We start from the raw sequence: 22891 nt of genomic DNA, 5'->3' as shown, positions 1-22891 counted from the left end.
TGCTGGGTTGGAGAGAGCAGGCACAGGCTCCCAGTCTGCCTGGGAGTGCAAATCATTGGTGCTCAGGCTGATCCTGAACCTGCTCTCATTCGTGAGAGCAGCTTCAGGATTCGCAGCAGGGCAGTCTGGGAGCCTGTGCCTTCCGGCAGTGGAGATGAGCGGAGCAGAATTGCGCGACATCATGGTGGAGGGCGGCAGATAAGTTATTTTTTCATTTGTCTCCCTCATTCCCCATCCACCCCTCTGACCCTCCCGCCTCGCCTCTTTTCCCTGACATGAGTCGCTCCTGAGAAAGTGGGAAAAGAGGCTCCCAGTTACAGAAGAAAAGTACGTCTTTTTATAGAACTTTAGACAGGTGCATGGTTCTCAGGAAATGCACCAAGGAGGAACAAGAAAGAAATATTTTACTAGAGAATACAATTGAAGATTCTCTCATACTGAATTCAGTTGTTCTCACGGTTTAGCCATGCACAGTAATCGACACTGTGTAAACAAAAGCCTGAGACAATTGGGGTATCCTTGGTTAGGTACAGCCAGGGTGACCAGGCGTCCCGGATATGCCATGACGGTCCCTGTTTTTCACCAGCTGTCCGGGCAGATTTCGAGAAATTTTGCTCATGTCCCGGTTTTTGGAGAGGGTCGACTAAAAACGGGGGGAGGTGTTTTTTTTATGTTTTAGAAGGCGGGGATAGTTAGCAGTTGTTCCGAGAAAGCAATTTAATTCACAGGCAAGCTACTTGGTTTAAAAATTGCATATTATGTATGTTCTTACTGCCTGTTTTGTAATTCTCTGCAGAGGAGCGCTGTCATTCTGTGCGCTCGCTTGACCTAAAATTATAGTTCTTTTTCTATTTTTGCGAAATGTCCCGGTTTTTTGCTTTAAAATTCTGGTCACCCTAGGTACAGCGTGATGGGAAGCCTCTAGGAACGCTTTGAGTGGAAAGATTACAATTCTTAATTTAGAGCCGGAGAAACAGCTACAACGATGTTCACGTGGTACGCTGCGACATCACTTCAAGATGGAGAAAAACATAAACTTAGTTCATCTCAGCGCAAATTCAGTTTTTAGTACTTTTAAATCTAAAAGAGAATACAGCTCTCACATTGTAATTTATGGTTCATGGGATATAGGGTAGTTTGATTTTTATTTGATTATGATTTTGCTGTAATTACTGCAGGACAAATCACTAGTATTTTTCAAATATAACTAATTTGTAAGAGGAAGTGGAGAACTACAGGCCGAAGTGAACTCAATTGTGTTATGTTTTGGTAATGTGGTGTGATTTTTTGGTTATGTCTTTATGTTCTGCTGTGTTGTGCTATGTTTTATTATAACAATCACTCCACCTAACTTGCAGGTAGTTTAAAGGCACTTTTGTCGGTTATACGGAACGCATGGTTAGGTGGGCCGTCAGACTTTATAGAATGGTGGTGAGACAATGCTGCTTGACTAATGTAATGTCCAAAATAGAATGATGAGGGAGGTTGACTGAAGGAAACAGAGCAGAGAAGATTTAATGCCCTCGACATTTGGTTATCTAAGGTGAATGATATGGAATGCGATGGCTTTGATTAAAGATTGTGCAATGCTGACCTCTAGTGGAGAGTAAGGGGTTTGTCGCTTGGGTTTTTGGTGGTCTTTTTCTGATCCCTGACATGTTTGTGTTTTCAGTCTTAAATGAATCGATTTATCATTTTTCCACTCAAATTAGTCACAATATATATAGGATGATGCGCCTATTTAGGATTTTTTTTTTCGTTCTTAGTTAAAGAGGTACTGAGAAGGAAGTCAATTCTTTGTGCCTCGTCTAGTAGCTGGGCTGGATATATGTCTCCACCGGATTTATCAGTGACTGTGCATAGAGTATCTCAGCGGTAAAAAACTACAGGTGAATATTTAGAAGCTTTGTGATGACTGGTGATATCTCAGACCTTTCTTAGGGCGACACTCTAAAGTCTACAAAATGTGATGGAAGGAGTGCTTTCATTATTCTCAGCCACTTGTAAATACTTAGGTTCACTCCCCAATTCATCGTTATTTTGCACACCATGCCACCTCAGTTTAGACCCAACCACATGCAAATCATTCTTGACCCTGGTCCAATGCGAACTGATTTGCATATGGCCTGTTCCAAACTGAGTTGGCATGGGGTGCAAAATAACGACCTGGGATGCGGCCGAATGATTGCCAGCGGCTGAAAATAATTCACTCATTCCAGCCATCAATGTTTGTAGACAAACCTTTCTCTAGACACTGCCTGCTACAAGCAGACGACGTCTGGTTATCCTCTCCCATTTCCCCTCTTTCTTTTCAGCAATAATTAAGGGGTAGCTACCAACGTTCTAGTATAAACACCCCTCTCTATGCCCGGGGTTTCCATAACACGTCTTTAGCCCCATAGAGAAGTCACATTGTGGCTGTACAACAAGCTCCCTATCTGAATGTTCATGGGCTGGGCAGTGCTCCTTTGTGCCCGGGACAGAACAGTGCCAGGCAGCAGCATGGGCGCCGCCATGCTTGCTCGAGCCTGCAGCAGCCGCCTGTAGACTGTGAAACTGATGAAACGCACATCCCGTGACAGGCATTCATTAGAGGCGCTCATTACAGCTTGAAAGCGCGGCGTGTTGTGGTTGTCTTCGCCACTCGTTACAGTGATGAATCATCAAACTAACAGACCTGCATGCGTTCTTCGAAATGTCTTTGCTTCTGTTGATGAACTGACTTTTTCTCCACAGGGTGATCCGGGTGAGGATGGATCCGAGGGGCCTTCGGGGTACCCAGGCGCCATTGTGAGTATAACAGGAGAACCAATAAACTCCGCCACTGCTGACCTCTCGCTGAATCTATTTATTACAAATTGTGGGGCAGATTTACAACTTCTGGCGCATCTCTGCAAATCAGCAGGGTTGCGCCAGAACAGATGCGTCACGCAATCCCCCCCTTGTGCAAGGAGGGGCAGATGTGTGACGCATCTTTTGGACTACGGGCGGCGCATTGCTGGAGTCGCGACGCAACTCCTGCAATGCACAGGGGCCGCCCATACGTAACGTGGTGCATCACTCCTTACACCTGCTTCAAGCAGACATAAGGATTTGACGCAGCAGCGTCGTAAAACTGACTCAGTGAAATCTTGTAGATTTCACTGCGTCAGTTTTATGGGGCTTTCCTGCGAGGGAACGCCCACCCTGCGACAGAATGACGACATGAAACCTGACGCAGGTTTCATGTGGCGCATGACTTTACAACGTGACGCATCTGCCTAGATGCGTCACGTTGTAAATAATTCGCAACGTGGCGCATGGTTTACGCCACCGCTGCGTCACAGAAGTGACGCAACGGCAGCTTAAAAGTGTCGCAAGGGGCTTGTAAATCTGCCCCATAATACATAAAATCACCGCAAAAGAGACAACATATAAACCTTGTCCCTTACGTCACATTATTGGTATCACCTGATTCACCATGGTTAATATCAGGTGAGAGTGGATTCTTGGTAAACATTATAATTAGGACTCCCGGTTTTATGGTATTTGTTTTTGCCACTTCCGTCTGCGTTTATCCATATTTATTTTTTGCCAATTTTATCTGTATTTATCCATATTTATTTTGGGTTTTGTTGAAAAATTAAGCTGAAATTAGTATATATCCACATTTATTTAACCGATAAATATGCACTCGTGCTTAAATGTCTGCCAGGTTTCAGTGCTGTGAACTCCAGCAGAAGATAAATCAGTGCACTTATATGAAAAAATGCAAATTTCAGTATCAAACCTGTGCATATCTACTGCTGTTAAAGCCTAATTACTAAAATTCCTTTCTTTTTGAACCCCCTTATCTATCAATCCACACATCTATTGGCCTGGTAGTCATGGCAGACAGTATTTAGAATTACCCAATTTCCGTTTTTATCCACATTTAAAAATAAATACAGGCAAGAAAATGAATGTTTTCTGTCTGCATTTATCTGTAAAAATCAGGAAGCCTTAATTATAATGAATACGTCACAACTCTCCTGCGTCTGCCGTAACCGCCATCATTTCCCAGAAGGCAGTCAGGTGCACGTGCGTAGGGTATCACCACAGTGTAGGTTTCAAGAACAGCAGCAAGACTCCATGGCTAGAAGACTATACTACAGTCAAAGCTTTGGAAATACCATGTGGGAAATCTTGCTCAGGACTAAATTGTCTGACATATAAGCTCTTGGCTGTGTAATAGTGACACAAGTTATTACAGCACTTTCAGACTAAGCAGATGAAGTTGTATTAATACTGTTATTATTATTGTTATAGTTGGTGTTATTTATGAGAAATTAGGATGTTGGTTGAATGGGAGATAATTAGGGGTAGACCTAGAATCCCGCTCTGCCGGTGGAGTTCGCTGAGTTTTGCCCACTCTGCGCGGAGTTTCGAAAAACTCCGCAAAGAGACGCGGAGCAGAGTTTTTTCTCTCGAGCGGATCGCCAATGTTAAGTTGCTGAGCGCTTACAAGAAACAATTGCATGCTAGACCTCCTCCCGGCGATATTTCTCAACAAGGGTGGTCGTTGCAGGTCGCGATCACTGACGTTGAGGAATCTATCGCTCACATTGAGGAAGACTGACACTTGAGTAGAATGTCTACTCGAGCTGCATAAAGCAGCAGCGCTGTCTGGTGCAACACGTAGTGCCGTTTGCGCTGATTTTACAGCACGTGACAAACTCATGGCGCTAAAAATCAGTGTGAGCAGCGCAACTTACCAGACTCTACCGCCAGCAGAACTCCATTAGTACACAGTACAGAGGAGTAAAATTCCATGAACTTCGCCAGGCCTAGAGGTGACCCTGTTCAAGCACTAGCCACAATCCCTGTCTGGGTGGACGACAAAAGTCACTGAATTAACCCGCGCTTAATCGTTGGTAGCGTAGCACAAAAATTAGTCAGGCTTTACTTGGAGGCAATGTGTAAAGTATTTATTCAGCAAACAAACAGTAATAAAGTAAAAACACAACACAAGAAAAATCCCACACCAATTTAGAAAAATAGAGTAAATGTTCATAAATTATTTGACACCAAAATGTAAAAAATCCAATCAGTAGAACCAGAGTTATGAACTTTTAAAGCTTAAGGTAAAAACTAGTGCCTAAAATATCAAAGCGAGACCCATGACATCTAGTTGCGCAAGACCGAGTCAAAGTAGGAAAATATGGCTTACGACGATGGAGGTAAAGTTTAGCAGGGAAAGGCTGCAGGCGGTGTCTGAGGAAGAGGCTTTATTATCGGGGGGAGTCCTAAGTTTTGGATTTTGGCAATCTGGGCACCTTTAGCACCACCACAAGGGATTAGCGGCGGGAGTGGCGATCATATATAGGGATAAATGGGAACTTATCAGGGGTGATATTCATGCATGGGGTGACGGCGAGGCTTTGGACTTCAGTATCAGGTTTTCCCCCCCCTTGCATTTGGGGATATTCTCCAGCTCGCCCAACTGTCGCAATGGGTCACTCGCCCCACTCATCAGGATGGTCATATCCTTGACCCTATATGTTCCAACTTCATTATCACGGCCGAGGATCCTCTGCCAGTCTCATGGTCAGACCATTCCCTCACCTTCTTCTCCTGGAAGTTAGTTTTGGCCTGTCCTGCAAGCTCCCGGAAACCAGCCTTAAAAAAAATGTATCCTTCCAATTGAGTCTTGCGGGTTACACTAATTGGTTATCCAATTCTATGTCCACGCTTGCTACTCCTACTTCGTCTATGTTCTCGAGGGCCTCGCCTTCTAACCCCTGGTTCTCAGCCGACCTGCGCTTGCTTAAACAGGAATGTAAAAAAACTTGAACGGGTCTGGCGCCGTAGTGATTACTGCCACCTGGCTAAGGCTACTCTCAGAGGCAGGCAAAAAATCTACTATGCAGCCATTTTACAGGCTAAAAAGCATTACTTCACAGCCCGTATTGAGGAGGCCCGTAACAACTCCAAGGAGATTTTCCATATAGTTCAGAGTTTTATGTCTCCTGTGGCTAAACGTGTGCTCTCCCGGCCACTGTGGGCTGGTGCAATACTTTATCTAACTTTTTTTTAGATAAAATACGCGCGATCCAGGCGACCTTTACTTCCTGCCCTGGTCCTCCTTCTGTCCCTGGGCCTACTGCCATACCGCTGGCTGCCCCAAGGCACGCTCTGCTAGCCTTCTCCCCTGTGGATCTGATTAGCTCTCTCAAAATTCTGAAGGGCCTGAAGTCGGGCTCTCCCACGGAGCGCTGTGCGGCGAGATTGCTTGCAGCAGTAGCAGAAATTATTAACCCTGAGGTTAATGCAATCATTAATGCCTCCCTTTGTGAGGCCCGGGTACCGATGGATTGGAAACAGGCTAAAATCCTTCCTCTTCTGAAGAAGCCTACCCTTGACCCTTTGATTCCAGGGAACTATCGCCCTATTTCCCTCCTACCCAGCCTAGCCAAAGTCTGTGAGAAGGTCGTCTCCAGACAGCTTTCTGAGTTTGTTGAAAAGTCAGACGTCCTGCACCCAGCGCAGTCTGGGTTTCGCTCCTCCTACAGTACAGAGACAGCACTGGTGGAGATCTCCGAAGCCATCCGTGATTGCTTAGATGCCGGTGGGAGAGCAGCTCTGGTAATGCTGGACCTGTCTGCAGCGTTCGATACGATCCCGCATTCCAAGCTGCTCACCCGTCTCACTGAGATTGGTGTCTCTGGTGCGGCCTTGGGATGGCGGAGGTCCTTCCTGGAGAGGCGGGCCCAACAGGTCTGGTTGCCTCCGGCTGCCTCCACTCCGCAGGTGGTCACCACTGGTGTCCCACAGGGGTCTTCCCTTAGCCCCCTTCTTTTTAATATCTATGTTACGCCTCTGGTTTATTTGGCCGAGAAGTTGGGGGCTAAGGTGATAGCATATGTTGACGACACCCAGCTCTTCTTTACGTGGGGTAAGGATGAGGACTTCAGTATTGTCTGTACAGTAGTGCTTGTCTTCGTTTTTTTTTTTTTTTTTTTTGAAAAGATTTTATTGTGCATAAAAGGGTTACAAACACGGGCCTACAACCACCAGGGCCGGCCGCTAGTAGTCAAAGTGTTCCAGCATATCAGAAAACAATGGCTAGCCCACAGGGGCTCCGCACTATCACATTAAATCAGACTGCACCTAAAGGAAATCAGAATACACACTTTTAGTATAAATAACGACAAAAAAAGAAAAATACAAAAATACAACAAACAAGGCGAAACGACTTATGAAGGGCGGCGAACACCAGCCGGGGGAGTCAACACCCAACCACCCGAGGGCGGTCAATAAAAGAAGACCTGAGAGGGAGGGGGGGGCAACGAGAGAACCAAATCTGTACTCCGAAGTACGAGATGCACAAGGAACCCTCAAGGATCAGGGGGACGAGGCAACCCCGGACGTATCTACCAAAGGGGGAGCACAGATAGACCCACGATACGCGTTCCACTGCCCCCAAATTTTACCCCAAGCCCCCGGTTTACCACGGGCCACATACACCGTTTTCTCCCTGAACATGCACCAGTCCATGTTTTCCTTCCAGACGGACACGGTGGGAGGCCGCTGGGAACCCCAAAGCTGCGCAATATCTCTCTTTGCAATCATGTTCCCCAAGGCCGCCCACCGAGCCTGAGCCGCATTGCAGTCATTGGGCTCCCATACATTCAGCACACAACGACGCACCTCCGGCAGCAGAGCGACCCCGGTGACTCGTCTCATAATGTTATGTTATGTTATGTTACGAGGTATTTGTTAAGCGCGCGGATACTCCCAGGAGTGTCCCGGCGCTGACCACAGGACCTGTAACACAAGCCAAAAAACTGCTAGCTGAAAGGAAAGACAACCTTAAGAGAGATTAAAACAGCAATGTCTTGAGTTCGCGACGGAAGCGAAAAAGATCTTTTTCCTGGCGCATCTTGACAGGGAGCTTGTTCCATAGGGAAGAAGCCAAGACCTGAAAAGAGCGACCGCCCTGTCGTGAAAGGTAAAACCTGGGCGTGATGAGCAAGTGTGCAGAAGAGGACCGAAGCGAACGTGTAGGAACGTAGTGAAGACAGCGGGCTCTCAAATAAGGTGCACCGATATTATGAGAGGCCTTAAAAGCAAGGACCAAGGCCTTGAAGTGAATTCTTTTCCGGATTGGCAGCCAATGGAGTGTTCTGAGAAGGGGGGAAGTGTGTGTACGTCGATCAGCAAGAAAGATCGCTCGTGCAGCAGCATTTTGGGCCACTTGAAGACGGTTGAGAAGAAATTCTGGAATGCCCAGATAAAGGACATTGACATAGTCAAGTCGAGACAGGATTAAAGCCTGGACCACTGTCCTTCTGTGGGGTTGCGAGAGCAGAGGGAGAAAATTACGTAGCATCCGGAGCAGGGCAAAACAGGTACCCACCACAGATTGTACCTGAGTGCTCATAGAAAGTTTACTGTCAAGTTTGACCCCGAGATTCTTCACAGTAGTAGCCAGTTGTGTGGGTGGAAGCATGTTAGATGGCCACCAGGCACGCCAGTTTTCATCTGGAGGACCGCCAAAAAAAATCATTTCAGATTTATCTGAATTGCATTTCAGGTGGTTGGTGTTAAGCCAGCTGAAAACTGCTGAAAGGCAGAGCTTGATCTTGTTACCGTCCAGGACTTCATCTCTGGCACACGTAAAAAGTAATTGCGTATCGTCTGCATATGAGACGATTTTGGCATCAAAAGATTCAGCCAGTGATGCCAGGGGTGCCACAAACACATTAAAAAGAGTGGGGCTCAGAATGGAGCCCTGAGGGACTCCTACGTTCATGGCTTTAATGTGAGCTTCAAAAGGGGGGGACCAGACAGTTTGTTGTCTATTTGTGAGATAAGACCGGAACCACTGCAGGGCAAGGTGCCCGATACCGCACCTCCATAGACGATCTAAAAGAAGGTCATGGGGGACGGTATCAAAGGCCGCTGATAGATCAAGAAGGACCAACACTGCTCGACCGCCCCTGTCCATAGTGGCCTTGATTAGTTCAGAGACCTCAAGGAGAGCCGTTTCAGTGCTGAAATTAGCCCGAAAACCAGACTGGCTCGGGTGAAGGATGTTATTAGATTCCAGGAAGTCTCCGAGGATGTTATTAACATATTTCTCCAAGGTTTTGGATAGGGCGGGGAGCAGTGAGATAGGTCTATAGTTACTTGCGATCAAAGGATCAGCGGAAGATTTTTTTAGTAGAGGGAGAATTTTTCCCACTTTCCATTGCTCCGGAACAGTCCCTGTAGACAGTGAAAGATTTAATATTTTGTTGACAGCTGGGTTGATAATCTCAGCAATAGATGCGAGAATTTTTGCAGGACATGGATCGGTCGGGGAACCGGATTTCAAGGCACGGAGAAGGAGTAAAGATTTCTCCAGAGAGATGACGGGAAAGTGAGCGAGATGAATGGGAATGGGAGGAGGTTGTTCGAGCAGCTCATCCAGCTCAGAGACATTATTAGGACGTGATAAGTCAATAATATCATGCACCCGGCGCCAGTATTCCGCCACCTCGCGGCATTCCCATAGGATATGGAGAAAAGTAGCACTGAGCCCGAGCCACGCTTACAGAGTCCGTCGTCTGAAAACCCCATCGAAACCAGGCGGGGGCCCGTCACATATACACGATGGAGAATCTTAAGCTGGACCAGGCGGAGACGGGCCGGGATGGCCACCTCCTTAGGGGATGACAGTGCAGTCTGCCAGTCCTCATCGTCCAGCTCCACCCCATCTCCCGTCCATGCCTCCCGAAGACGCACCAAGAGGTCAGCCCGATTGTTTATCAGTTTTTTGTAAATCAGGGAAATAGTACTGTCGGGGACGTGACCGTCGAGTATGCGGTCCTCGAGAGGCGAAGAAGAAGGGACCGTGGTCCCCTCCCCAAAGACCGAAAGCAGGGCGTGCCGAACCTGCGCATAACGGAAAAACTCTCTGTCACTAAGCTCATACTCGCGCTGAAGCGCCGCGAAGGATTTAACCGCACCTTTAACCCACAGGTCCCCCACTCTGCTGATGCCGATTGTATCCCAGCGCTCGAAGCCTTTCGTTGTCCATAGGTTTCCCAAGCGGTCTGAGTCGAATAGAGGAGTGGCGCACGTTAAACCCTAACCACAGCACATCGCAACGTTAGCCGCCTTCCATACACGGACCGCAATCCTGGTAGGGCCCGTAAGGGCCCTACCAGCAGACCGCGAGTAAAGCGCTCTGTTATAGTTACCGCCGGGGAGCAGGAATTTATCCATCTCATATGCCGGGTTCGAACCAGGAGCGTACGTAGCATGGTTAATGGCAGACAGCTGGGAGGCCCAATAGTACCGTCTAATATCAGGAAGCGCGATGCCCCCGTCATACCAGGAAAGAGTCAGCTTGGCCAACGCGATACGCGATCGCCCGTCCCAAACCAGCCTCCTCTGCAAACTCTCCACCTCCCTAAAGTAGGCCGCAGGAATGACATCGAAGAAGTTCTGGAGTGCATAAAGGAATCTGGGAAGGGGACATCATTTTAAACAGCGCCGCGCGACCAAGCGGAGACAAGGGCAGCTTACACCACCGAGCCGTATCTGCCCTCAAACGCCGGAGTGGAGACAGGAGATTCTGCTCATAGCGGACCGCCGGATCCAACGAAACGTACACCCCCAGGTATTTAAAGCCGGACTGAGATATTTGGAGCGGAAGCCGAGGCGGCAAGAGAGGAGAACCACCAGAGATAGGATACACACAAGATTTGGACCAGTTGATTATCAGACCCGAGTTTTTCCCGAAGGAAGTAAGGACATCAAAGAGAACATTGAGCGACTTCCGCGGTGAGGTGAGATACAAGAGAATATCATCCGCGTACAATGAAACCCGATCCTCGAAGCCCGGGGCCCACCGGAGCCCTCTAATCGAGGGCTCCCAACGGAGCCAGGCAGCGAGCGGCTCCAGGGCGAGAGCGAAGAGCAGCGGGGACAACGGGCACCCCTGCCTAGTTCCCCTCCCGAGAGCGAAAGGCCGAGAAACCCGCCCATTGACAACCACCTGAGCCATTGGTCCAGCATAAAGGAGCTTCACCCAGCCAAGGAACCCCTCCCCAAATCCAAACTTCGCCAAGACGGCCCAAAGAAATGGCCATTCAATGGTATCAAAGGCCATCGTGGCGTCTAGGGAAACCAATATGGCCGGTTCAGCCAAGTACTCAGCCCTAGCAAGGACGCCGTGCAGACGCCGTAAGTTAAGAGCGGTATTACGATGTGGGATGAAGCCACATTGATCCGGATGTATCAAGTCACATATAACGCTCAGCAAGCGATTAGCGAGGACCTTAGCAAGGATTTTGGGTTCGGCATTCAGCAGGGAAATAGGCCTATAGGAGGCACAGCGGTCACGTGGCTTACCCTCCTTGGGAATCACTACTATTGTAGCCAGACGCTGGTCGTCCGGAAGGGAACCCCTCTCGAGCGATTCCTGAAACATATGACGGAGGAAAGGCGCGATTTTATCTGGGCGCAACTTATATAGTTCAATCGGCAGGCCGTTGGGGCCCATAGCCTTGCCCGAGCGGAGGGAGCGAATCGCAGTAGCAATCTCTTCGACAGACAAAGGGGCATCCATCAGCTCGCGGTCATCGACGGATAAGCCGGGCAGGGCAATATCCCGAAGCAGAAGACGAGAGTCGTCCTCATCTCTATCGGACACCGGGGAGTACACTGCACGGAGGTGGTCAGCAAAACACTCCACAATCTCACCAGGCTCAGTCACACACACTCCATCCGACACCCGAAGCTCCGGGACCACACGATTCACTCTCTCCTTCTTATCCAACCAGGCAATCAGCTTACCCGCCTTGTCTCCGGCGTCATACAACCTGCCCTGCTGCTCCCTATATATAGTCTTGGCAGCATCAGTGACGAGAGACTTATATTCAAACTGCTTCAGGCTGAGGGCATGCAGCCCATCCGGGGTGACACCCGCCTCCAAGGCTGCCTCCAGCCCCGATATTTCAGTCTCCAGCGTCACAACCGCCTCTCTCTTAACCCTCTTGGCCTCCACTATCTGGGACAGGGCATGCCCGCGGAGCACTGCTTTGAAAGCTTCCCACAGGGACACCGAGGACAATACCGACCCCTCATTCTCAGAAAAATATTGATCAATCGACTTAATCAGGCTATCACGGATCTCGGGGTCTCGCAGGTACCAAGGGTTAATAGGAGCGATCCGCCCAGCGGACCGCAACCCGGTGTCAAAAAGCAACCACAGTGGGGAATGATCAGAAATACCCCTGGCCAGGTGTTTGACCTCCTGAATCCGAGTAGCCTGGGCCGCGGGCATAAGGAAATAATCCAGTCTGGAGAGACTCCCATGGGCCCCAGAGTGAAAGGTGTACTGACACTGTGCCGGATGCATTAACCTCCAACAGTCCACCAGACCGAAGGTCTCCAGGAGCCCGCCCAGCCACGCCTGGGCAGCAGGGAGGGCCCTGGGCGGATGACGGTCCAGGTCACCCGAGACAACCGAATTAAAGTCCCCACCCATAAGCAAAAGACTGTCAGGAAGCCCAAGCAACATACGACCCAAGTCTGAGAAGGTGGAGTTCTGGAGGCCCGGGGGAACATAGACTGAGATCAAGGAAAGGGACTGCCCCTCCCACCTCCCAGTCAGAGCCACATAGCGCCCTCTATCGTCTGGGACCACCCTGGTGATCTCCAATGGAAGTGAAGCTCGCAAGAGAATGCCCACCCCTCTCGAACCAGTGGTGAAACCAGAGTGGGCCACAAGTTGATATCCCCCCCCTGTTCATAGCCCGACAAACGTTGCCAACCAGATGCGTCTCCTGTAAGAACACCACATCAGGAGTCAAACGACGCAGATATTGCAGCACAACACCCCGTTTGATACGGTCCCCCAATCCATTGACGTTCCAAGACATCAATCTCAACCCGTCTCCCCCCATCCCATCCAGTAGATCAAGGGCCCCCTAGCAAAGAGCTCAACACCCAAGGATGAACCATAGCCAATACTTTGCCTTGAAAACAAAAAACACAAATGCAAACAACCCCACCCACCCACCAACCCCCCCCCAACTCCAACACCCCCCACCCTGCACCCCTGCGGTTCAAAAAACCACCCCAACTTGCAGTGTGCCTGTCGCCCTACAAACCCCATTCTACGAAAAGACCCCGGAGGAGGGAGGGGACCCGTCCCCGCCCGCTCCCCACACACAACATAGTGAAACAAAATGCACAAAAGAAGTAGAACCCAGCCGAACAGTACAACCTGGCAGAGTCCGGGACCATAAGTCACTCCAAAGGAGACCCACCACCCTCGGTGCCGGCAGAGGGCCCAGTCCGGTCACCCCGGTCTGGCAGCGAATCCAGCCAGTCACTCACAGTCACAGGAGAGTCAAAAAAGGTAGTCCGATCTTCATGTTCCACTCGGAGCCTTGCAGGATAAAGCATAGAGTACTTGAGACCGAGGTCCCGGAGACGCCGCTTCACCCCCTGGAAACCCATCCGCTGTTTCTGGACAAGTTGGGTGAAGTCCGGGAAAAAGTTAATGGACGAGTTCTCATGTCGGACCGGGCCATGAACCCGTGAGGCCTGCAGAATCGCGTCTCGGTCTCTGTAGTGGAAAAGTCTCGCAACGATAGGCCTCGGGGGGGCACCCGGTCGCGGCCGGCCACCTGGGACTCGATGGGCCCGCTCCACAGCGAAAAACTTACTCAGGCCAGCGGGAGCAAGATGTTCGAGGATGAGCTCCTCGACCAGAAGATCAACCGGGCGGTTATCGGAGGACTCCGGAACGCCTATGACGCGGATGTTATTGCGGCGGGCCCGTCCCTCGAAGTCTTCCAGCCGCCGGGCCATCAGATCATTGGCTGACTTGAGATCGCCGAGAGTGGCCTTCAGGTCCGACACGTCCGTCCCAAGGGAGGACGTCCGCACATCCAGCGATTGAACCCTCTCGTTGGTCTTAGAGAGATCCGCCCGGATTAGGGTAATGTCAATGGCCACTGTGTCGATTTTACGGGCCAAGGCCTCGTACTGTGTAGCGATGGTCTCTCTGATGCCCGTAATGGCGCCCATGATGTCCTGCAGGGACAGATCCGGAGAAACGGACGGGCCACCACTGGTGTCATCCGGGGGGACATTGGCTGTCCCGGGGGATCCTTTACCCTGAGTGTAGCGGTCCATGTTGTTCGTCTGGACCGGTCCCCCACGTAGGGATGTCTTGGTCTTACGCCTCTCGGGGTCTCCCCTGCCTCCCATGAGAACCTCGATCGCCGAAGGGGACCACCGAGGAAGCGTCGAGGTGGCACAGACCAGGCAGACGTGTGTCGCACCACAGGCCGCAATATGGCGGAGCGAAGGGACCACCGTCAATGAGCACACTGGCAGCAGACGAAGCCACCGGCATCAAGCGAAGGCAAAATGGAAGCCCAGTCGCACCAGGCAAGTCCACAGTCCAGCCCCTCAAAGACCAAAAGTGAAACCGAAAGTGATGTGACGGCCACTGGCACCGCTCCGCTGCCGTTGTTGTTCAACTACGCCCCGGCTCCACAGATCACCCTCGCATCGGGCACTGCCGTAGGGTGGGCCTCAAAAGTTCAAACCACCATAACTCCGGATTGCCAGGTCCGATTTGATTTCCGAAAGGAGTGTAGTGTTCAGCCAGCATTCGTCTCCCAGATTCCATCAACCGGGTCAGGATAGATTCAGGATAAATTCCGAGGAGCACAGCGAGGGTCCGGGGAGCCCTGTGCTCACGCGACCATCTTGGATGCGCGCTAGGCTCCTCCCCTCTTGTCTTCGGTTTTTGAGTGGCTTGCAATGGCACAACTCAAGTGTAACGCAGACCAGTCTGAGATCCTTCTTTACGGCAACTTTTCCCCTGATTTCAGAAATACGATCTGGCTTCCTGGATTCCCTTTTCCAACCTCCAATGGGAAATCCGCAAAACATCTAGGAGTGTGGTTTGAGGACAACCTCTCCTTTTCTGTTCAGGTGAAAAAGATCTCTGGTAGCTGTTTCGGCCACCTTAAAACACTAAGGAGTTTTCTTTCTCTCCTTCCTAGGTCTGCCAAAGAGACGGTCATTCGGGCATTAATCCTGTCTCGATTGGATTATGCTAATGCGCTGTATATTGGCATCCCTGGATATTCCCTGAATAGACTGTAGGCTGTGTAGAATGCGGCCGCTAGGCTGCTCCTGGGAATCGCTAAGAGGAGTAGTGTGCGTGTCCATCTCCGCCCCCTCCACTGGCTTCCCGTAGTGGATAGGGTCAAATTTAAATCTCTGGTGATTGCTCACCGAGCCCTCTACACTCACGGGCCCGCCTACCTACAGAAACGGTTTTCTTTTTATGTCCCGCTAAGACAACTACGATCTTCTGCCCTCCTTCTAGCTAGGGTGTCTCGCTTCTTCCGCCACAAGCTGGGTGGCTGTTCGCTGGCTGTTAAGGCTGCCCAGGCTGGGATTGCCCTCCCATTTTCACTGCGCAACACTCAAGACCCGTTAGCTTTTAAGAAAATATTAAAGACTCATCTATTCCCATTGATGCTGGTTGTGCAGTTAGAGACTCTTCTTGGTTCTGCGCTGGGACACTCTTTGGAGTAGCTATTGCGCGTTATAAAAGCACTTAACAATAACAATTAGGACTGGAGGGGCACCCCATGGGGGGGTCAGGACTCACTTAGGGTTCCAGGTGCGGGTTCAAGATGGTTGGAGCCTTTTATGTCACTGAGGGTCGGTTCAAGAGGCCAGCAAACTAGCCATTGGAATCACTCTGATAGTCCTGGGTTCAAGTGATGAAGCAGGGCTTAAGCAGCTGGCCTGGCCTCTGTGTGCTCAAGGCAGACTCCAGCCAACAAAGTAGTCCTTCGATGTGCAGCAAAGCAGGCGAGTAACAAGCAGGCCACAGCATCAGGCAGTCTTCTGAGAGTCCTTCTGCCGGTCCAGAAAGTGAACTGAAGAATGGATCTTAGGGTCCCTGTTTTATACGTGGTGCCTTCTTTGAACTATGAGAAATTTCTAGAAAGGTCCTTTTGAAGTGCGTGAAGTTTCCAGACTCCACTGATTCCAAGCTGGCTTCAGGGACAATGCAGTGGTAACAAGTCCCTTGTGTGAAGGCAGAGTATAACCTATTCAGTTGCAAGTGGTACTGTGCCCAGCTCCGCCTCCCACATCCTGCTAGTTGATGGCCCATCCAAGGACACCTAGCCCCTTTATTGTGTGGCTGTCTGGAAGGAATAAACAAAGTCCAACTCCCAACTGCACCCAGTCAGTTGACCCAGGAGTGGCTACAGGCACCAAATAGTTAGGGCAAGAAAATGCTATCTTTTTAAAAGCAGCAATTTCACAGGCACCAAACATGAAATGCTCTTATGTTCCCAATCAAAAGTTAGCACTAATTAAATGCAATAAGGCAACCCTATGACGCAGTAGTAAATAAGGCATCTTAGGAGTTTTTCACTACCAGGACGTGTAAAACTTAAAAGTACCTGTCCACTCTTTTAATTACAATACACCCTGCCTTTTGTGCTACCTAGGGCCTACCATAGGAGTCACTCACTCTAAGGGGTGACATATGCAATAAAAGGGGAGTTTTAGGTTTGGCAAACAGGCTATATTTGCAAGCCAAAATGGCAGTTTAAAACTGAATCCAGGCTGCAGTATCAAGCCTGAGACTTGTTTTAAGGGGCTACTTAAGTGGGTAACACAATAAGTGCTGCAGGCCCACTAGTAGCATGTGATTTATAGGCCCTGGCTATATGGAATACACTCTGAAAGGGACTATTATATATGCCAATCAGGTGTAAGTGAATGTTACCATATTTAAGGGAGTGAGCAAAAGCACTTTAGGCGTTGCTCAATTAAAAAACATTTTTAAAAAAAATCATCCTGTCACTCTCACAATCAAATAAAGGTACCTCCTTCGTTAGGGTCCCTGGTATTTTTAAACTTAATTTTTTCTGTGTGGAACCCACCCCAACCATCACCCCTATAGGCTGCCAGTTGTCTCATTGGTGAAGCCGACCTACCACTAGAGAATGTGGAGGCGAGGTAGGATGGCCAACGATGAAGCATGACAGCCAGTGGGGTGTGTGACACCATGCATTTCAAATTTTGTAATTGATTTTCAAGTGGGTTTGATTAAGGTCCTACTTTGACTAATGAAAAATATTGGTAAGGTCCATAAGGTCTCCCAGAATTGTTGAATCTTCCAATTGTGACCTTTGTAAGTCTCATTCGCTCTTTTGTGGTTTGTATTATGTGAGGAAAGAAACAAATGTAGAGAGACCATTTTTGGTCTCAGTCCCCTAACAGTTTGTGAGCACAGTAGAAAGAAACCCTATATCAAGGGGTAGCTGCTAATACATCTCTCCTAATGGCATTATGCACATTGCTGGTGGCAACAGGAAGGAAATCCTCATGACTGCCCTTCCTTCTTCCCTCTGGGAGGAAAGTGAGGACTCTTTTTAGCACAAGGGGTGCAACTGATCTTCCAGCTCCGATATACCTTAGCTCTTCCATTGTGTCAGAAGCCATTACATGTTCAGGTGTGCCTAACTATGGGAGGGTTTCTTGCGTTGGGAGATGTGTTACTGCCACAGGAGGCAGAGCATAGCCTCTAGTAATCAGGTGGAGACCACCAAAGTAATTCTCATATTTATAAAAAATAGTCTCTGATGGGATCAGAAGTGAACTTGCGTATTAAAAGGTGAAAAACGTATAGTGCTTGCATAAAGTCCCCATAATTGTCTACATACTAGAGATGGCCACCAGAAATACTTTTCTAGTTAAGTTGCTCATTGAAACCTTATGCTGGACTAATCAGGTTAATTTTATGACCGACATTAGGATGCAGTTTATTTGGTGATATACATTTAATTCAAGCAGGTGTAGAGAGAGGTTTTGTTGTGCTCACTGAGGCCACAATACTTATAAAGGACAAGCCATCTCTGATACACCCTTATCAAATAGTTGCCCAGAAGGAGCTGCTTCGTTTGACACCAGGTGAGGACATGGTGACCCCCCTCTCACGTCATTATAGACATTGTTGCCAGTGGTAAACTTTAATGTGATACCCTAATGCATTCTGGTTGTATGAGTGATGAGGCAGGCACACCTGAAAACAATGATTTGTAGATGGAGAGATCAGGACGGGGGGCAGTATACTTAATGACCTGGAGTGAAGTGTTTACCCTAGCCGAGGGCATGTTTGGGAAACTTACACATAACACCGATTCCCACATTTATGCAGGCAAAAGTTTCGACTGGAGGCATTGAATGTTGTAAATTTAGCACTCAGTGTGTAGGTAATTACATTTTTTATTTATGACACAGTTGAGTTTTAACCGGGTTGACTCTATTCCAATGATTCATACAATGATTTGCAAGTTCACAGTCATAGGTGGACAAAATGAGTAAAAAGAGCAGTCGGAAGACAAAAGGCATAGCTTGAGAGACCTGTAAAGACTGAAGGGAAGGAGGTAGACATCAAGATCCAGGGGTACTTAAGTGAAAAGGAGTGTTTAGGAGTAATTGAGTTGAAAGGCACAGGCAAAACAAAGACTTCTCTGGGTACAGCATAGGATATGCAATAGGGCGTGGTTTGTAGGCGATTCTATGATTGCAAGTTAGGTTCTTAGATTGGTACTCATTAGAGGTGAGTATGCAAATCATTTATCAACAAAAATGGCATGACAGGTCAAACAATAGCGTATAGCCAGAAGGCACACTAAAATGTGCCTTAGCTAGATAAAATCCTAAAGAAAATTGCATGTTTGAATCTAGAGGTAGCCAATTTGGGCTGAGCTAATGCTGCCCATCACTGAATTCAGTGGAAAGACAAAGGCTTTATCCAGACAAGCACAAAGGATTGTAATAGAGAATTTGGTGAAGCAAATTTCAGAGTAAGGGAGGAAAGAAATGAATAGCTAGTAGATAACAGGCGGCATGGCAGAATTAGGTGTCTCTAAGGGATAAACGTCTGAGGGAGGAGTTATACTTGTGAGAATTATTATATTATGAGTTAGACCCTCATTCTAGGGAGGCTGTAAGAGTGTATTAGCAAGGAGTTTCTGTTGTGCAAACCATATGGAGACTTGGTGGAGCAAAGTAAACAGCACACATTCAAGAATAAACTTAATCTGCAATTCAAGCAAAACTTCCATAATACACAAAAATTCAAGGTGCAGATATTGAAATTTTGTAGGTAAATTATTACACCGAATATGGCACCAAACTGGTTGCCAAATTTATGTTGACCGGCCCATCACCAATTGCACCTACTGCGGAAATTCAGCCTGCAGGTGGAATTTGTAAAATGACAAATTTAAGGTAAGGAGTGAGTGTGTGTATGGGGGGTATGTTTGGACTGGTCTTTCTGCAAAGTAGATGAGTATTCCCAGATCTGAACGTTTCTGAATATCCTCATACAGTTAGTTTTTCATGGTGGAAACGTGCACAAATATAGTTACGTCAAAGACAATATTAAATATCTTCACTGGTAGGGAGCAACCAGCAATGTGGAGTTCAGGGTTCAACCACAACAGAAAATATTTTCCATATGGTGAGACAAAAGGTGAAGCAAATGTTTACCTTTGACTGACTTGTAAAAAATACATATCTATGTATTGCAGCCAAGGTGGAAAAAATATATATCTATGTATTGCAGTCAGGGTGGTAATGCTGTCTGTATTTTCTCTAAGGGTTACGTTGGACCTCCTGGAGAGAGAGGTGAAGAAGGGATCCTGGGCAATAAGGTAAAGGGACATTTTCTTTGCAAAATAGTCTCATTCCACTATTTTTTGGTTTCAGCAAAAACTTCTCCAAAATGATTTTTTAAAATCAAAATGACTAATAATCAAAATTATATAATGTTATTCTACAGTGGCGCGATTAACAGATATTAATTGGAACCCCTTGAATAGGTTATTGGAAAAACATGTAATGCGTTAGTTGATGATGTATCTTAAAATATATATACCTTGATTTAAAGAAGCACCACTCAAATTGCCAAGGGCAAGCACCAATAGGGGCACATTCATTGTTGTGACTTGACATTATATAAACAATACATCGACACCTTTGCCTTTGTATCCTTACCTCCTGCTGCAGCCACAAAAAACAACATTTTATTCTTGCAGTTTACTCACAAATTATGATATCAAAAGTCCTTTCCTCTAATTAGTTTTGTAATGATCAGAAGATTCATTAGTCTTTTAACTTAATTCTTGCCGTGGTTTCTGAACTTTGAGAGTTTTTGCACCCATTCCATGTAACCTATCTCCTTACTACTACGATATTTGTATTATGTTTATACATTGTTGGTACACCACGAGGGTGCGTTGTTAGTAAAGGTTCACTGCACTCCTGCTAAGACACTTAAGAGAATAAGTCAATTGGAAAGTTTTCTCCAAAGTGGAAATTATTCTCATTGGAGCCGATTCACATAACATTTATGAGTATGGGAAGCAGTATTACAGGACTACTCTTTTACACACTCTTAAGTCCCTCCATATTAGGTAAACAGCAAAGAGGGCACAGCCATTTCTATTTCAACTAATTGTCCTCGATGAATTCCTGAATATTCCCATTTTATTCATATTTCAGATGTTTTGTGGCTAATTTATAGAGGCATGTAAGAGTAAGTGAAAGAGTACTACATGCGTATTACTTTACATACCCAAAATAGCGTTGTGAATAGGCCCCAGAGGTAGAAACACATTGTTTTGATGAAGTAGAGACTAAGTCTGAAAAAGGACTTGCACTATACTGCTGACACCATCAAAAGAGGGGAGCACAGAAGGCCGGAATGGATGGCACAAAGGGCTCAATGCCCAGGCTGAACGACCTTACATACACCTTGACTGGCTCCCATCTCCAGGACCATCATGGCAAAGGCCGAATATCATCTCTGCACCCCAACACCATACTCTTATGCAGAATTCGGTTTCAGACAATGGCTTCCTATCCAGTCGCTCCTATCCAACGATTATAAGCATTGAATTCTAAACCATGTAAAAGAAAGATGAAGTAGTGCTGTAGTTACAGATGGGCACATGCGCAAGAACTCTCGTGGTAATGGGGCACCGATGGATGGGAGTGTGGCTGTTATGCTTGTAGAAGTCATGTTTTAAAGGTTTAGTTGTAAGCCTTTTCATGACAACGCTTTTAAGTTTGACGGAGGGAGTAGTATCCATCGGGATGGCGGAGGACATTACCTCCATTATCCCGATGGTACACAATCTTTCAGATTTAGAGATCGCTGCTGGCCCAGCGGTCATTTCTGTACCTTGAAAGGAACTGCCATCAAATGTTTCCTTCAGGGTACAAAAGGTTTGGTGGACGGCCTCCGATAGTATTGACGGCCATCCACCAAACCTTCAACTTTTGCTTTTATGTCAGAAACAAACTCCTAAAGCGGGAAAACAAAACTAATGACTGCCACTGGGGGTTCATTAATTTTGTTTTCTGGTCCTCATGATGGATAGAAGATAAGGACATTACACCAACCACCATAAATAAGTGGATGTTGCAATACCCTTCCTCCAGTGCCCCTACTCCATCAGGCCGTTAGAAGAAGCTTTGCATTGACATAGCCAACTGTTTACAGTAAGCGTAGGGTCTACTCATCTCTAAATAAGGCAGGCGGAGCAAGTGTTTGGCAGACAGGGTATCCTAACTGCCAAACTGTAAATCACGCCCACAGGGGTCTATTAGGATGGTGGTCGGAAAATCTCTCCGACCGCCATGGTAGCGGGAAAACACCGCCCACTAGGACCGCGGCATAACCACCGGTCCAATTACTATACTCCGCAGTTGAAATCCGACCGCGGCTGTACGATCGCGGCATTTAACATTGCGGGGGATGCTGCTGCTAGCAGCACTGCCGCGATGTCCAAAAAAGCATGTTCAGCATATCCCTGCACTGCGTGGCAGGCACTGCACAGTGCCTGCCACCTGGTACAGGGACATGCCCAGTGCACCAACACCCCCCCAAACACTTTGGGGGCCCGCAATGAGCCCCGGGAGACATTCTCCGCATGCCTTTCCATGGCGGTTCCACCGCTGCGGAAAGGCTGGCTACCGCCGGCATCATAATCATGCCGGCGGAGCCAGCACCAGCCCCATTTTAGCGGTCCAGATCTACCCGCCAGGCAAGCGTGCAGACTGCTACCGGCGGAAAAGTGGCGGACGGAAAATCTCACCGCCGTCGTCATCACCGCCATGCTAATGGGACTGGCGCCGGCTATCCGACAGCCATCCTAATAGACCCCGTAGTCTTTTCGTAAGCAGGCTTAAAATAATGATGTCCCTGACTTACCTCCATGGAGCCCTGAGGTTTGCTGCCAACAATGGTTACAAATAAACTTTGCAAAAACCAATAAGCCTGCCTTGCATTTCAGTTATTAGGCAGGCCTGTTAACTTTGCCAATGCATGTTTGTTATGGTGAAGCAGCAGAAGGAACAAAGATTCGTGATTTTAAATCTAAAGGAAAGCTTTTTTTTGGTTGCTTGTTTTACCTTTTCCAATAGTTGCTAAGAGAATTAATTTCACTATATTTTTCTATATTCCCCCACTGGTCACCAAGTGCATTTTACATAGTACGCACATTTCTGTTACTCCTTCCTGACCCAGTCTCGTGGTTTAGGAACTATCATGCTACTTGCTCTTGTGAGGGCTGAACTCATGCCTTCTCTCTGCCTCTGTGCATTCACATAAGTGCTCACATGAAGACATTCAGCGATGCAGGATCTGTGTGTAACCTGTGTTATTGTTTCTGTTTCAGGGTGATCCCGGTTTGCCTGGTCCTCGGGGGGAGCCTGGACCGAAGGGGACAACAGTGAGTCATTTACAATTTCTGGCACTTGCATTCGGTGCCCACAGTATAGCGCTGGCAACTGTGACTGTCCCTATTTG

General features: G+C 47.9%; 1 protein-coding gene across 1 annotated transcript in view; it reads left to right on the top strand.

Moving 5' to 3' along the window:
• LOC146823050 (uncharacterized) overlaps positions 1 to 22891 on the top strand; it is a 216942-nt gene that overhangs the window by 87207 nt on the left and 106844 nt on the right. The window contains exons 11-13 of the mRNA XM_085607254.1: positions 2737 to 2790; positions 19677 to 19730; positions 22761 to 22814. Coding sequence (XP_085463380.1) covers positions 2737 to 2790; positions 19677 to 19730; positions 22761 to 22814 — 162 coding nt within the window. The remainder of the gene's footprint in view (positions 1 to 2736; positions 2791 to 19676; positions 19731 to 22760; positions 22815 to 22891) is intronic.

The sequence above is a fragment of the Triturus cristatus genome, chromosome 5_2 (assembly GCF_964204655.1).
Source record: "Triturus cristatus chromosome 5_2, aTriCri1.1, whole genome shotgun sequence".
In the NCBI taxonomy this organism is placed as follows: domain Eukaryota; kingdom Metazoa; phylum Chordata; class Amphibia; order Caudata; family Salamandridae; genus Triturus; species Triturus cristatus.
This window is presented reverse-complemented; position numbering and strand designations above follow the sequence as displayed.